Source organism: Xyrauchen texanus, chromosome 41, assembly GCF_025860055.1.
Source record: "Xyrauchen texanus isolate HMW12.3.18 chromosome 41, RBS_HiC_50CHRs, whole genome shotgun sequence".
Lineage (NCBI taxonomy): Eukaryota > Metazoa > Chordata > Actinopteri > Cypriniformes > Catostomidae > Xyrauchen > Xyrauchen texanus.
The window spans coordinates 24,296,921-24,310,164 of NC_068316.1; the positions used below are offsets into that span (position 1 = coordinate 24,296,921).

Genomic DNA, 13,244 nt, shown 5'->3' on the forward strand with positions numbered 1-13,244 from the left:
TACGGTTATCAAATGATTACTAAACATATCATCATGGGACCAGAAGGGAGTAGATCAAGTTTTTCCAAGGTGTTACCATCCAGTAAATGGTAAAATGATGGGATTGAATCAGTTCAGATTCTAATCATTCTGTTTGTTATTATTCAATAGTCATCCTTCTATTTCACCTGAATACAAGCAAACATGCAAAAACATACAGAGTACAAAGTACACAGAAATAATGTATGTATGTATGTAGGACACCGATTCACTGACACCGATGTATGTATAAACAGATTATTTGTATGTATGACTCTATGTATGTTAAAATCAAGAATTAATTATTTGTTTAACTGGCTTGGTTCTGCCACAGTGTTCAACATATGCAATTTAGTCACAATACCGAAGAAACCATCTTTGAACACTTTCACACTCTTTAGAATTGAAAATAAAATTACTTGAGAAGACAAAGTGTCATTTTGAAAACCTACTGTTAGACTCAAAAGCTCACTCTGGGTTGATTTGCATCCAGTGTTTTACCTTGAAATTTAATTTCACCCTGTACGATTGGCAAACAAAAAGGACTGCGGATCAAAGCTTGGCGCCGTCAGCACTAAAACACAGGCTCATATTTCTCTGTCAGGGTGAGAATGGCTTTGAGTTTGTCATTGTGTGTGCACAGCGTCAGCAACCAGAGCTAAATTACGAAAATGTGAAGGAAAGGTTGCAGATGCCTCACTCAGCTTCAGAATTTCACATGGTTTACTGGAATGGAGATGGGGAAAGTTTCTGCTTTGGCGTTTCAGTAACTAACACCACTAATAATGTGGAAATAAGGAAGTGGGACTGTAAAAAATCAGCTTCACCAGTCAATAGTTTAAGAATCTCCTTTTACTAATAGTCTGTGCTTTATATCCAGTTATGAATATAGTTTTGTGGTTGTGGAAAAATGGCAAGGACACACTAGCTCTGCTCCAAAACATAGTAAGCATATAGGCAGAACATATGTTACTGCCTTCTAAGGGGCCGTTCACACAAGTTCGAACACATTTTGCTTCCATACATGCTGTTATTTTTCAAAATAGTTTACCTATGTAAACATGCGCAAGATAGACCTTTTTTAGAAACCTTGTCAAGTTAAAAAGATACCCTTGGTTATCTTATTTTTAAACCCTGCTTTTAACCAGAGTAAAGCAACATTTCACACTTGTCATTTTAAAAGGGGGTTAACACCGGAGTTTGCAGAGTTAACCCGAATTGTGGTAACAAAGATTTACAGTGTGACACGATGCTGTGCTGCAATTTTACAGAAAGTTGTTTAGCAACACTACTGAACACATTCCCTGCAATAAAATCAACTTTTTGGGGTTTAATCTAAAATATTATGGTTCCCTTCTGTCACTCACTCGACATTGTGTCGATGTAGTGACACTAGGGGATGCTCTTGAGAGCCCCGAACACTACTTTTGTGAAATTCTTTGTGAAAAGGCCAATGAGAATTGGCCAGTGGAATCTGCATGCCACTCCCCCGGACATACGGGTTTAAAATGAGCTGGAATGCCCACTCCATTCAGATTTTCTCTTCGGAGTCTAGCGGTTGTACTGTCAGCGAGCTGAATACTATTGCTGTCCCATCCACCTCTTAAGAATTGTATGCTTTTGGATATATGGTGCATTTCCAGCGGCATTCTCTCATTCTGCATGACGAGTGCAGATTTGGCCCCTGTGTGCTTCGACAGAGCTAAAAGTGTGTATATTCCTGCTAAAGAGTATATTTTCTCTATTAGAGCACACACATTGACGTTGAACGTCTTTTTAAAAACGCGGTTTTATAAAGATGCCTTTCCGTCTCTGTGTGATTCCTGGATGAGGTCATTATATCGCTGCTTCCGATGGCCACGGGCGCTGCCTCACGTGTCTGGGCAGCGATCACACTGAGGCAGCATTTGTGGATGGTTCATGTTCTCATTGTGAGAATTGTTGGCAATGTTGCGGTCCCGGCTTTCCTTCTTCCAAGGGAAAGCCACTCTAGCCACCCCCCGCGCTGCGCCTTCTACCCACGGGAATGAGGCCAGCCCGGCTGGCGCTGGAGGCGATTAGGGGAGTTCAATGGAAGCAGTCTCGCCGGGTAATGCCCCGCGGACCTCCCTTTCCCCAGCATGCTCATTTGGTCCCGTCCGGTTCCGAAATGAGTCCAGCCCGCCTCACGGCCAGCATGACGTCTCTTTCGAGACCTGCGAGCAGGATGAGTCTTCGATCACTACATTGGAGACTCCTATGTCTCAACTGGGCAGCCACCTTCAGGTCTGACCGCCCAGTCTGAGGCTGACGCAGAGCTGACCGCCATGTTCGCCAGGGCCGCCCAAGCATCGGGCACTCCCCTGAGCACTTACTGCTTGATGATTGGTTCCTGGGTTTGGGGCGCTGCTCACAGCTATGCCATAACACCACCCCGGTCCCTTTCTTCCCGGAGGTGCACAACGAACTGGTGAGGTTGTGGAGGGTACCTTTCGCTGCCTGAAACAGACTTTAGGGTTTGTCTGCTCACGAGTACATGTAGGTCCCTCAGGTGGATAAGGCAGTTGCGATGCACCTGTGCATGCCCCTCCAGAGCCTGTAGAACTACTTCGTTGCTGGTGACCAAAGCCTACAGTGCTGCTGGACAGGCCACCTCCGCCCTGCATGCCATGGCCACCCAGCAGGTACACCAAGCCAAGGCACTCAAAGAACTGCACATAGGTAGTCCTGATCCCGACATGCTCCGGACTCCTGATCCCGACATGCTCCGGGCAACAAATTTCACAGCGTGAGCACTTGGGCAGGTGATGTTCTCCTTGGTGGTCCAGGAGTGCCATCTATGGCTGAATATCGGCTACAGCGACACCGCTGAGGACTCCGCCAAGCAGTTCTCAGCGGTGAAGAAGCAGATGGAGGCCATCCAGCACATCTGAATGGAGTGGGCTTTCCAGCTCCTTCTATACCCCATATGTCTGGGGGAGTGGCATGCAAATTCCACTCGCCAATTCTCATTGGCCTTTTCTCAAAGAATGGGAGGTGTTCGGGGCTCTCAAGAGTGACCCTTAGTGTCACTACATCGACAAGTCTCGTTCCCTCAATCAGGGAATGGAGGTTACGACAGTAGCCATGACGTTTTATGTATTTACAACAAATCATAGCTTATTATTTTCTTAAAATTAATGGTTGAACATAACATTTGATCACTATTGAAATAATTAATTAACTTCCGAAACTTTGGCATACATTTTGATAGTGATTATTTCATTTTGAGCATAACAAAAAAATGCTAGCCAGCACATGGATGGCAAACACAGCCATCAACAGGTGTACCTACATAAAATGTAAAAAATAATTAATTGCAGAGAATATGTGTTTGGTAGTGACAATTCTTAAAGTTTCACAGATTTTCAGACTTTGGAGCACAATTACTTCAAAATTATGGTATCTAACACTCACCAAATGGCCATGATGGACGGGGATCCATTCTCATGCTAGCTTCCTACTTCTGAACTAGTAATTTACGAGTCTGGCACATTCAAGTGCTTCATTGCCAGAAAGAACTGGGAGAACATGGAACAAGAACATACATTCTTGTATATTTATTTGGGAACTCTTATTTTGGCACTGTTATATATTTACTTAGTTAGCTTGCTGATGATAATGGAACTTTGGTCAAATGCATGCTATTTTCTCTGTATTTTTTCATATACAATGTGCATCATATCATTGTTGATGTACAGTACGTAAATGTATATGAACGAAAAGGCAAGCGCTAACAATGAGCTGTATTTAGAAAAAATAATAAAATCTGTCATTCACTACAAAAACCATACTCTCCTCTGACATGTTAAAAGTTTACGTCTCCTCCCAACTTTGAAACTCGTAATCAAAATGATCTCAGAGTTTCCCAGTCATAATTGCGACTTGGGGGGTTGTTCATGTGCAACTTCTGAGTAGGAAACACGTATTTACAATAATTCCAATAGTAAGTGAAGGCAAAAATCATGCTAAGCCAATGGACTTAAACAGTTTTTTTTATGTTAGTAACATGAAAATGTAGGACAACATTTTTAAATACAGCTTAATTATTTACATATTAAACCCTCAATATAATCTAAACATTTTCCTTTCACATTAAAATAAATGTAAAAATTATCTTTTTTTAAAACAAGTATTTGTAGCAAATTCCTTAGATCCAGGGAATGAGGAAGCAGGAGAGGGCATACTTTGTTGCAATGACCAAAAATCCTTGCTTTTCAGCGGAACACTTCTAAAATCACACACACACACACACACACACACACACACACACACACACACACACACACACACACACACATTCACCAACATGCAGCACACCACCTGTGTACATCCCCGTGAATGCCCGGCCAATGAAAACGGGCCATGTTACGGCTCAGTGTCTTATCTTGCCCTTAATGTCCCGCCATCGGATTATAATGAGCTGCCTGGAAGACCATTTCCCGACGGCTTTTCGAAATTAACAACTGGGTTGGATCTGCTTTTGATTGAGTGTCCTGTGTCACTCAATTCTCCTCTACCTGCTTTTCAATTATTAAAGATAGGTTGTGACAATCAATTCTGATTGTCAGAGACTGGTCTCTTGTCTGCTCCAGTGGGAAATCCCTCATGGGTGGAGCCCTCTGGGTTTCCCATACCCAAAAACAGCGGATGGGTGAGGCGGGGGGAATAACCCCCTTGGAATTGAACAATAACAGGCACTAAAATGTATTTATGTATATCCCCATGCACACACCTCACCTTCACCTTGAACCAAGCTTTGGTGAATCAGAATCAAGATGAGCTTTATTGCCAAGTATGCTTACACATACAAGGAATTTGTCTTGGTGACAGATGTTTCCAGTGCACAAACAATATAACAAGACAGAGATAATAATAAAACATTTTAATAAAGATAAAAAGTGAATAGAAAAATATAAGTATATATAGAAATATGCAATAAGACAATATAAACTCAGCAAAATGTGATCATTTCACATGTCTGTGAAACTTCTTTAGTTTATGTCTTAGTTTTTTTTATCTTTTATGTTCATACAAATATTTATACATGTTAAGTTTGCTGAAATAAAAGCAGTTGAATGTGAGAGGACTTTTCTTTATATATTTAGGGGTTATTGTTTGGACAGCCACTTCCTAATAACAAGTAGAAATTATGATTTTGTACATATTTAGCAAATTGTTAACTCAATGAATGCCTTTGGTTTAAATAGATCATAACATATTCCTATGAAATATTCAATATTTGATTTCTTTATTGTTTTAAATAGTTTTTATTGTGGTGAACTAATTTGATTGTAATAGCTCTTGTGCTAAAAAGCTAGACAAAGTGCAATGAACATAACAGAAAGCAGGTGTTTCGAGATGCACTTTTAAAAGCTGATTTTCTTTTTAAATTGATTCACGCAAAAATGTGTTTTGTTTAAATGGCCCCAGAATAGGTAGTATAGTGTTTCTGCTTACCTTGTGCAACATACATGCCTGATGCCTTAACATGTTATCTAGTTAGGAAGCTCAAGGTTTTGGAACAAAGCTATAGTATATAGGGTTATAGTATATAAGCTATATAGTATTCCTGTATGTCAAATGGTAGAGCATGGCACTCGTCACCTATAGCATCAGGTCAGGGTACGTTGGACTGAGTCCAGTCTCTTTTTCTACCTTGATGGATCCACCTGTTTGACCTTTGGCTTCTGTATTTTTGTCTCCTGTAGGGCACATACATGCTTCAACCGTCTGGATCTGCCTCCCTATCCATCGCACACCATGCTATATGAGAAACTTCTAACTGCTGTGGAGGAGACCAGCACCTTTGGTTTGGAGTGAAGGCATGCAGGACACCTTTAAGACTTGATTTTTTTTAATGCATTTACACAAAATACTTTTTAAAAGATTTTTTAAATGAATATTTGTGAAATCTTTTGATTTGAGAACTGTTTTTTTTTTTTTCAATATAACTTTAAATAGCATGTTTCTGCACTAAAATACAAGATATATTGTAATATTCAGTCATTATGGAAGTATTGTGGGAAAACATCAATGTATGCAATAGTGTAAACCTAGCTCTAGTCTGTTGTATTGAAATAACTAACTGAGCAAGATGCTTCCTGCTAATAATCATCATCATTCTATTGTTTAGGCATCAATATATCCCCTCTTTGATTGGCTATTGCCATGCATATGGGTAGTGCTCTCTTAACATATGGTCAACTATGACATCCAATACCTGGCTATGTTCGGAATGGAAAACTAGCATACTGCTTACTTCATACTACACAGCTATATACTTCATACAGCCTAATTTTTTCAGAAAAGTAGTACACAAAACAGTATACAAAGTACATATAAACAGCAATATGCAATGATTCAAACTGTAGTATGCTACATTGTTGTCACATGACCTCATTGTGTTTTATGTTTAATACCATATTGGAAATAAATATGTTTATTTGGCATTTTTCATAAAATTTTACGTTAAAATGTCTCCAATTTTCTCAGTCCGATCAAATATGAGTCAAGTAAGAAATGTAACATTGCACTTGTGGTTCATTCACCATACTTGAAATAGAAGGTGAGCTCGAGCGCATTGCATAATGAGATACAGTACTCCGTGGACTCTAGTATTCTTTGATTGTAGTATACTGCACATTTTGACAAATTTATTAGGTAATCTGTGAATTCTATTCATACAGAAAAGGAACTGATTGTGCAGAGTAAAGTATGCATACTGCAGAAGTACTGTAGTAGTATGGTAGTATGCAATTCCAAACATAGCCACTGGTACCAAACCTGTTATCCCATTTAAAATTCATGCTCTTATCATTGGTTAAACTCAAATTCAAAGGCAAGCTGTTTGCCTTTACATGATTCCTGTGTTAAAAAGTGTTTTTGTGCACATACTGTAGAATATTCAACCTGTCTGCTTTTAAACTATACCTAGTTTAAACATCAATCAATGTGGCATAAATACTAATAAAGGAATAGTTTACACTAAAATAAAAATACTCTCATCATTTACTCACTTTCTTCTGCATAAAAAGATTAAGATTTTTAGAAAAATATCTTAGCTCTGTTGGTCCATACAATGTAATTGGATGGGGTCCAAAAACTTAAAGCTGCAAAAAAGCACATTAAGACAGCATAATAGTAATCCAGATGACTTCAGAGGTATAATCCATATCTTCAGAAGTGATCCAATCTGTTTTGGGTGACAAGAGCCAATATGTAACTACATTTTTACTATAAATCTTGACATCAGAAGTCTCCTTGGCGATCATGATTTCAAGCTCGATTACAATTCCTAGCACCATCTAGCACTCTGAACATGCGTCAAGCACAAGGAAGTGTAATCGAGTTTGAAATCAAGATCGTGCCTAGAGAATGCAATGGAAAGATGTAAAGTAAAAATGGTCATTTTTGGGTGAACTATTCCTTTAAAATGAGGACCTCAAAGAAACTAAAACCTGATCAAACTCAAGTTATTGTTGCCTCCCTAATATGCTGAGTGGTTTAAGTAGGATTTACACATTTAAACAGGTACAATTACAGACATGCACATGACACAATGTAAGCGACTTCTCTATTTAACCAAATTAGCAACACAACAACTAAGCTGATAAGATCTGATAGATCTGTTTGATGCCACATTTGTTTTAACAATGCCTCTATAATGGGGCCGGGGATTAGATTCAGATTATGACATGAGGCAATGGCATGACTTTGGATTCATTTCCAGAATTCCAGCTGTAAGATATCGCTGTGATATTTCTTTGTTGTGGGCATTATCTTGAATAACACATTTATTATGACCCCACCTCAACCTTGTAAATTATCTCTTATTAAGAAGCTCTTGAAAATGCCTTTTAATAATTTATTTGTTTGACTTATTTTCCACACAGTTTCTATCGCAAGAGTCACACAAACATACTATCACTCAACATTCTATATGAGCCATACAATTACTGATGATAACCACTGATAACACAAAAAACATGTTTATTTGCAAGTATGGAATATATTAAGTGTTGATTTTTTATGCGTTTACTTCTGCAGCTTTTAAATTACATTCCAATACGCAAACTTTATGATAATTCTCGCACTAAAAAGAGAAATAGTTCATGGGTGGAGTTTCAGTGATGTTGCCTAGAAGTGTTAAACCACTTTTAACTGGGCCATCGTAGTAGGCCAATGCATGTTGCCTCCTTTAATGGTTTGTAATTTTGTGGTATGTGGCGTTGATAATGTGCTGAACCATGGAACAGACCTGTTTGGTGGTGAAATCTAATTGGATCTATTAAATGTGTGCTTTGAAAGGTTTAGTCTGTGTATTTAAATGCATACTATCAGACATATATTTTCATTGACGGAAATTGTGAAATTAATATTTGACCATTTGCTGTTGTACACTGTTTAGTTGATAAATGTTATTATGATGTATTTTTTATCATTTTTATATGTTTGCAGTTTTGTAGTTTATTTTATTTTTGTATATTAGTTCAAGACAATGAAAACATGTGAAATTGCATTTTAAAACCATTTACTTGCAATGAATATTGAGTACATTGAATGATTGTTAATTAAAATAAATATGTAAATAGAAATATTTAACACTAATTACTGTACGTCAGCCTAATTTTTTGGACTTTACGTCTACGGTTCTACGTGAACAGACTTGGCTTTTGTCCTTGGCAGGTTATAATGCTGGCTGGCTTGGGTCCACACTGTTGTATATAAATGTCAATGAATAATCTCTTTGTAATTAGCTGTATAACCTATGTTTAATTGCACGCATACACAGGTGTTTAGAAATTATTTGAAAAGATGAGGGACACATTAATGAAAAAATAAAATAAAATTGGTAGAACAAAGACATATTTAAATGTGAGGGGTTGCTACCCTCCTGCACATAGACATTGAAAAATACAGTACACAACCTTGAGGTCACCTTTACATATTCAAACCACAAGGGGGCCTCACTCCAGTGTTTTGAAAAATCTCTTCATAGAGCACCCTGCAATTTGTGTGCATGGATGTTTTGCTAATCTTAAAATGGAATAAAAGTTATTCACATGAGCTCAGAAGAGTATCAAAAACTGATAGTAATAATAATAAATGTGGTGACATCACAAAAAGAGTGTCCATTTGTCTTGACATCACCACAAGGAAGTTTCATCAGGGCCAATTAATGTCTTAAAATAATAAAAGGTGTAGGCATGATGTAGATTTAGTGTTAAAATAAGTCTAGTGATTAAAATGACAATATCAAGAACAGTGGAGTACGTTTAAGAGGTAGAGTGTGTTTATAAACTGCTTAATTTTACAACAGAAATCAATGGAAGTCCCCACAATGTACAACAAACTAGTTTGTTTGTGTGCAATATAACTTTACATAATTTAGAAAGATGACATTTGAACGATTAATGGTCTGTAGAGAGCACATGATCCCGGGAACATTCCCTGGGTTCTGTATCCTCTCAAAATAACCCTATTGTCAGTCTGTTTATATCTGTTAAAAGTTGTTTTAAGTAAATAATTAATTGATCAGTTCCTATTGGCCCGATGTCATACAGGGGCCACCTCCACACAACCGCCTTTAGACGCACGATCGTAATTGGGGGAGAAGTCTGTCAATCACACCCGTTACCATGGCAACTGCAGTCCTATTCCTAGTTTTGCTCGAGTCTTTCCCGACACGAGCAAAACGAGTTGAGGAGAACAGTCGTTATCACCGCCTGAACATTACACTGAAGCATTTTTGGTCACTTTTGTTTAAAATTTATTCGAAGATGAAAGTATCTGTAATTTCTATTTTAGACACGTTTCCCTGTTCGTATTGTTAGGTGAAAATCCAGTCAGGGAAAAAGTTTTAGTAAGTGAGGTAGACTTGATTGCATTCGTTTGTCACCTGTTGGACTGGGTTTGCAGGCAAAAACAGGTATAGGTACAAAAATAAATCTGAGTAACGTTTAAAAAGCCGTTATGATTCCTGAATGTCCACGAACGACCGAGTCCAGAAGCCGAATTCTGTGTGAATCCGGTCAGAACCGCTCCGGGTTACTGCGCGAGATCAGAACCGCCATCAGGAGCGAGCCATTTACCGTGCACTATGACATCATCCCGGGTAAAGAGCTGGGCAGGTATGGTTCACACTCGTGCATCTTAACTTTCAATCTGTGTGTGTTTGTTTCACTTGTCATAAATTATAATCTCAGTTTTCATTACATTTGTCAGGTACATGTGCTTTCTCATCAATATGAGAGCTTATTTGAGAAAAATGGGTCAATACAAAATGAAGCCATAAAATGTTGGTTGATAAGCATAAGAATACATCTCAGTCATGCAGATTAATTTCTCCTCATGAAATTATTTGTCTTGTCTTTTTATGTGCCCTTTTCTTTTACAACCTGGTTAAAATGTGCCCATTGCAATTGTTTACTTTCATGATACAGTGTGTTATGAGAAGTTCTTAGCATTTTAAATATGAAACATATATTAAAATGTACTGCAGTTTGCAGAATGTTCAAGTTCATTTCAGGTATTTAAAAACCATATGAAGACTTACGATTTTAATGCATTATTTAAGATACTGCTACACTGCTTTAAATGCATGGCTTAGCATTACTTTGCTATTAAGGTGGCTTGGATCCAAAGGCACCCTGTCATCTACTGTTAAAGTCGTTTAATGAAACACCCAATTAACTTTTGCATGCTGTGCATTAATGTACTCAAGTTGGATCACATGATGGGAAAATGGAGCTATTCGATGGCCCACTGCTTGGATGCCAGGGCTTAGTGGTTTTTAAATCAGTGAGTAAACCATACAGGGCACAAAATTGTTGCTGGGTGTAGTTTCAGCCAAGTTGCTGTATGAGATCAGTACTGGTAAAACGCTGCTCTCATTTCACTGTACGTATAAGGATATTAACTGCAAGCGCCAAATGGCAAAATTCAGTTCTCAAGATGTGGGCTAGTGTATTGCATTTAGGCCTTTGCAAACCAAGCAGCATGTCATTTTTTTACATTTACATTTATTCATTTGGCAGATGCTTTTATACAAAGCGACTTACAAAAGAGGAAAACACTTTGATTTCTTTAGTATTTCCAAACTGCTGTTTAAAATGGCAGTTTATTAATTGAAAGATGCACATAGCCATTGCAATATCATGAAAATTTAAACTGGCCAGTTGGAACACTTTGAACTGATCTGCAAGAGCTCAACTCTCTCAGAATGATCTGATTGCCTGCTTTCTGATATTAATTACAAGCCAAACTCTCCAACATGAAATATCAGCTAGCCAGGGGCGGAGCCAGGAGTTTTTCAAAGGGGTGGCCAGGCAGGGGAAAGCAATCAGTCTGTGGTGGCACATAAATATTCAGGCAGCATTTTTATATCGACGGACTGTGAGTGTGGTGGGGGGGTGTTGAGTGGATACAATGACACCCGGGACGTAGAGGTGTGGCGACCTTGGTGTGCGCACATGTTAAGTTTGTACATTTGTACAGGGATGATTTCACCTCAAAAGAAATACATTGTGCCAAAAAATGACCCAAAAAAAATTACTAAAACCGAAATTGCGAGTGGGGTGGCCAGGCTTTGGTCCATGGTGGCCACGGCCACCCTCTAGCTCCACCACTGCAGCTAGCTATCTGATCCAGTTGTTTGCAAAACATCAAGATTAATGGACTGAGGTTTAAAAATGCAAATGTTTGGATGCCTGCTACCACTAACCCTTCATTTGAAGCTAAGTGAGTATAATCCATCAAGATGAGTTCCATGTCTAGGATACTTCATGTTTGAACTCTGTCTATTTCCCTAATGTAAACTTGAAAAGGTCAGACAAGTCATGATCCCGGTGATGTGATTGGATGCTCCAAGCTGTTTTTATTCTGACTGATCTCGTATTGAAATTGGAAAGAGTAGATTGACTTTTCTTTAGCAAAGATCGGTCTATGCTGACCGAAATTTGATATACTGCCCCCAGTGGCCAAAGCGGTAAGTGTTGTTGAGCGTGTGGGTACATGGGAGCTCCATTTTGTGGGTTAAATGTCCAAAACCTAACCATTAGTGGCTTAAAAATGTAATGTTCGGTGGAAAATGCAAACTCTGAATTGTGGTCATCACTGATTATGCAAACATGATATTCCTGGTTTCAACATTGGATACGAAAGATGTGAGACTCCAACACAGCTGAAACAGTGCACATCTGGTTGCACCACAAAGAAGATAAACGCGGTCGAGCCTATTCAAAAATGTCTGATGGGATATTCCACTTCTCGGTGAGTGGGTGTAATGTCACCTATCCTAGGGTACCGCAACTTAGAAACAACATGCTGAATGTCTTAACGTGTGATCTCTGGAGAATCACATTAGCCCAAATACTGCCATACTGCCAGAGTACAGTTAGCAAATTTATATAGCCTTATGTCAGTGATGAATGGACAGCTTGTTGGATTTGTTGTTCAACAGCACAACAAAGTAAATATCAAATCAATCAAATCAAATCAAATCAAATCACTTTATTGTCACACTACCATGTACACAAGTGCAACAGTAGGTGAAATTCTTGTGTGCAGTTCCGAGCAACATAGCAGTCATGACAGTGACGAGACATATACCAATTACAATAAACAACATACTTACACAAAACAATTTACATATCAAATGTACACATACTTACACAAAACAATTTACAAATCAGATGTACACATACTTACACAACACAATTATATACAATGCAGAATATAGAACAGAATATACAATACAATACAATAAGTGGGAGTATATGAAATATATATGTGTATATATATATATATATAGCAGTTGTATTGAGGAGAATATGTTGACAGTCCAGTGTGAGATTATAGCTGAATAAAGTGCAGTGCTAATTATTGATCCTGATAGATCAAGAGTTCAACAGTCTGATTGCTTGGGGAAAAAGCTATCATGTAGTCGGCTGGTGCGGGTCCTGATGCTGCGATACCGCCTGCCTGATGGTAGCAGTGAGAACAGCCCATGACTTGGGTGACTGGAGTCTCTGATGATCCTCCGAGCTTTTTTCACACACCGCCTGGTGTATATGTCCTGGAGGGAGGGAAGCTCACCTCCGATGATGTTCCTGGCAGTTCGCACCACCCTTTGCAGGGCTTTGCAGTTGTGCACGGTGCTATTGCCGTACCAGGCGGTGATGCAGCCAGTCAGGATGCTCTCTACA

General features: G+C 38.7%; 2 protein-coding genes across 2 annotated transcripts in view; both read left to right on the forward strand.

Moving 5' to 3' along the window:
- Positions 1–8,414, forward strand: part of LOC127634380 (E3 ubiquitin-protein ligase HECW1-like) — a 130,327-nt gene extending 121,913 nt beyond the window's left edge. Inside the window, exon 27 of the mRNA XM_052113919.1 lies at positions 5,748–8,414. Within this exon, the coding sequence (XP_051969879.1) occupies positions 5,748–5,859 (112 nt within the window). The 3' untranslated portion in view covers positions 5,860–8,414. The remainder of the gene's footprint in view (positions 1–5,747) is intronic.
- Positions 8,415–9,733: 1,319 nt separating this feature from the next.
- The window catches only part of stk17a (serine/threonine kinase 17a), a 56,040-nt gene continuing 52,529 nt past the window's right edge, over positions 9,734–13,244 (forward strand). The window contains exon 1 of the mRNA XM_052113449.1: positions 9,734–10,169. Coding sequence (XP_051969409.1) covers positions 10,012–10,169 — 158 coding nt within the window. The 5' untranslated portion in view covers positions 9,734–10,011. The remainder of the gene's footprint in view (positions 10,170–13,244) is intronic.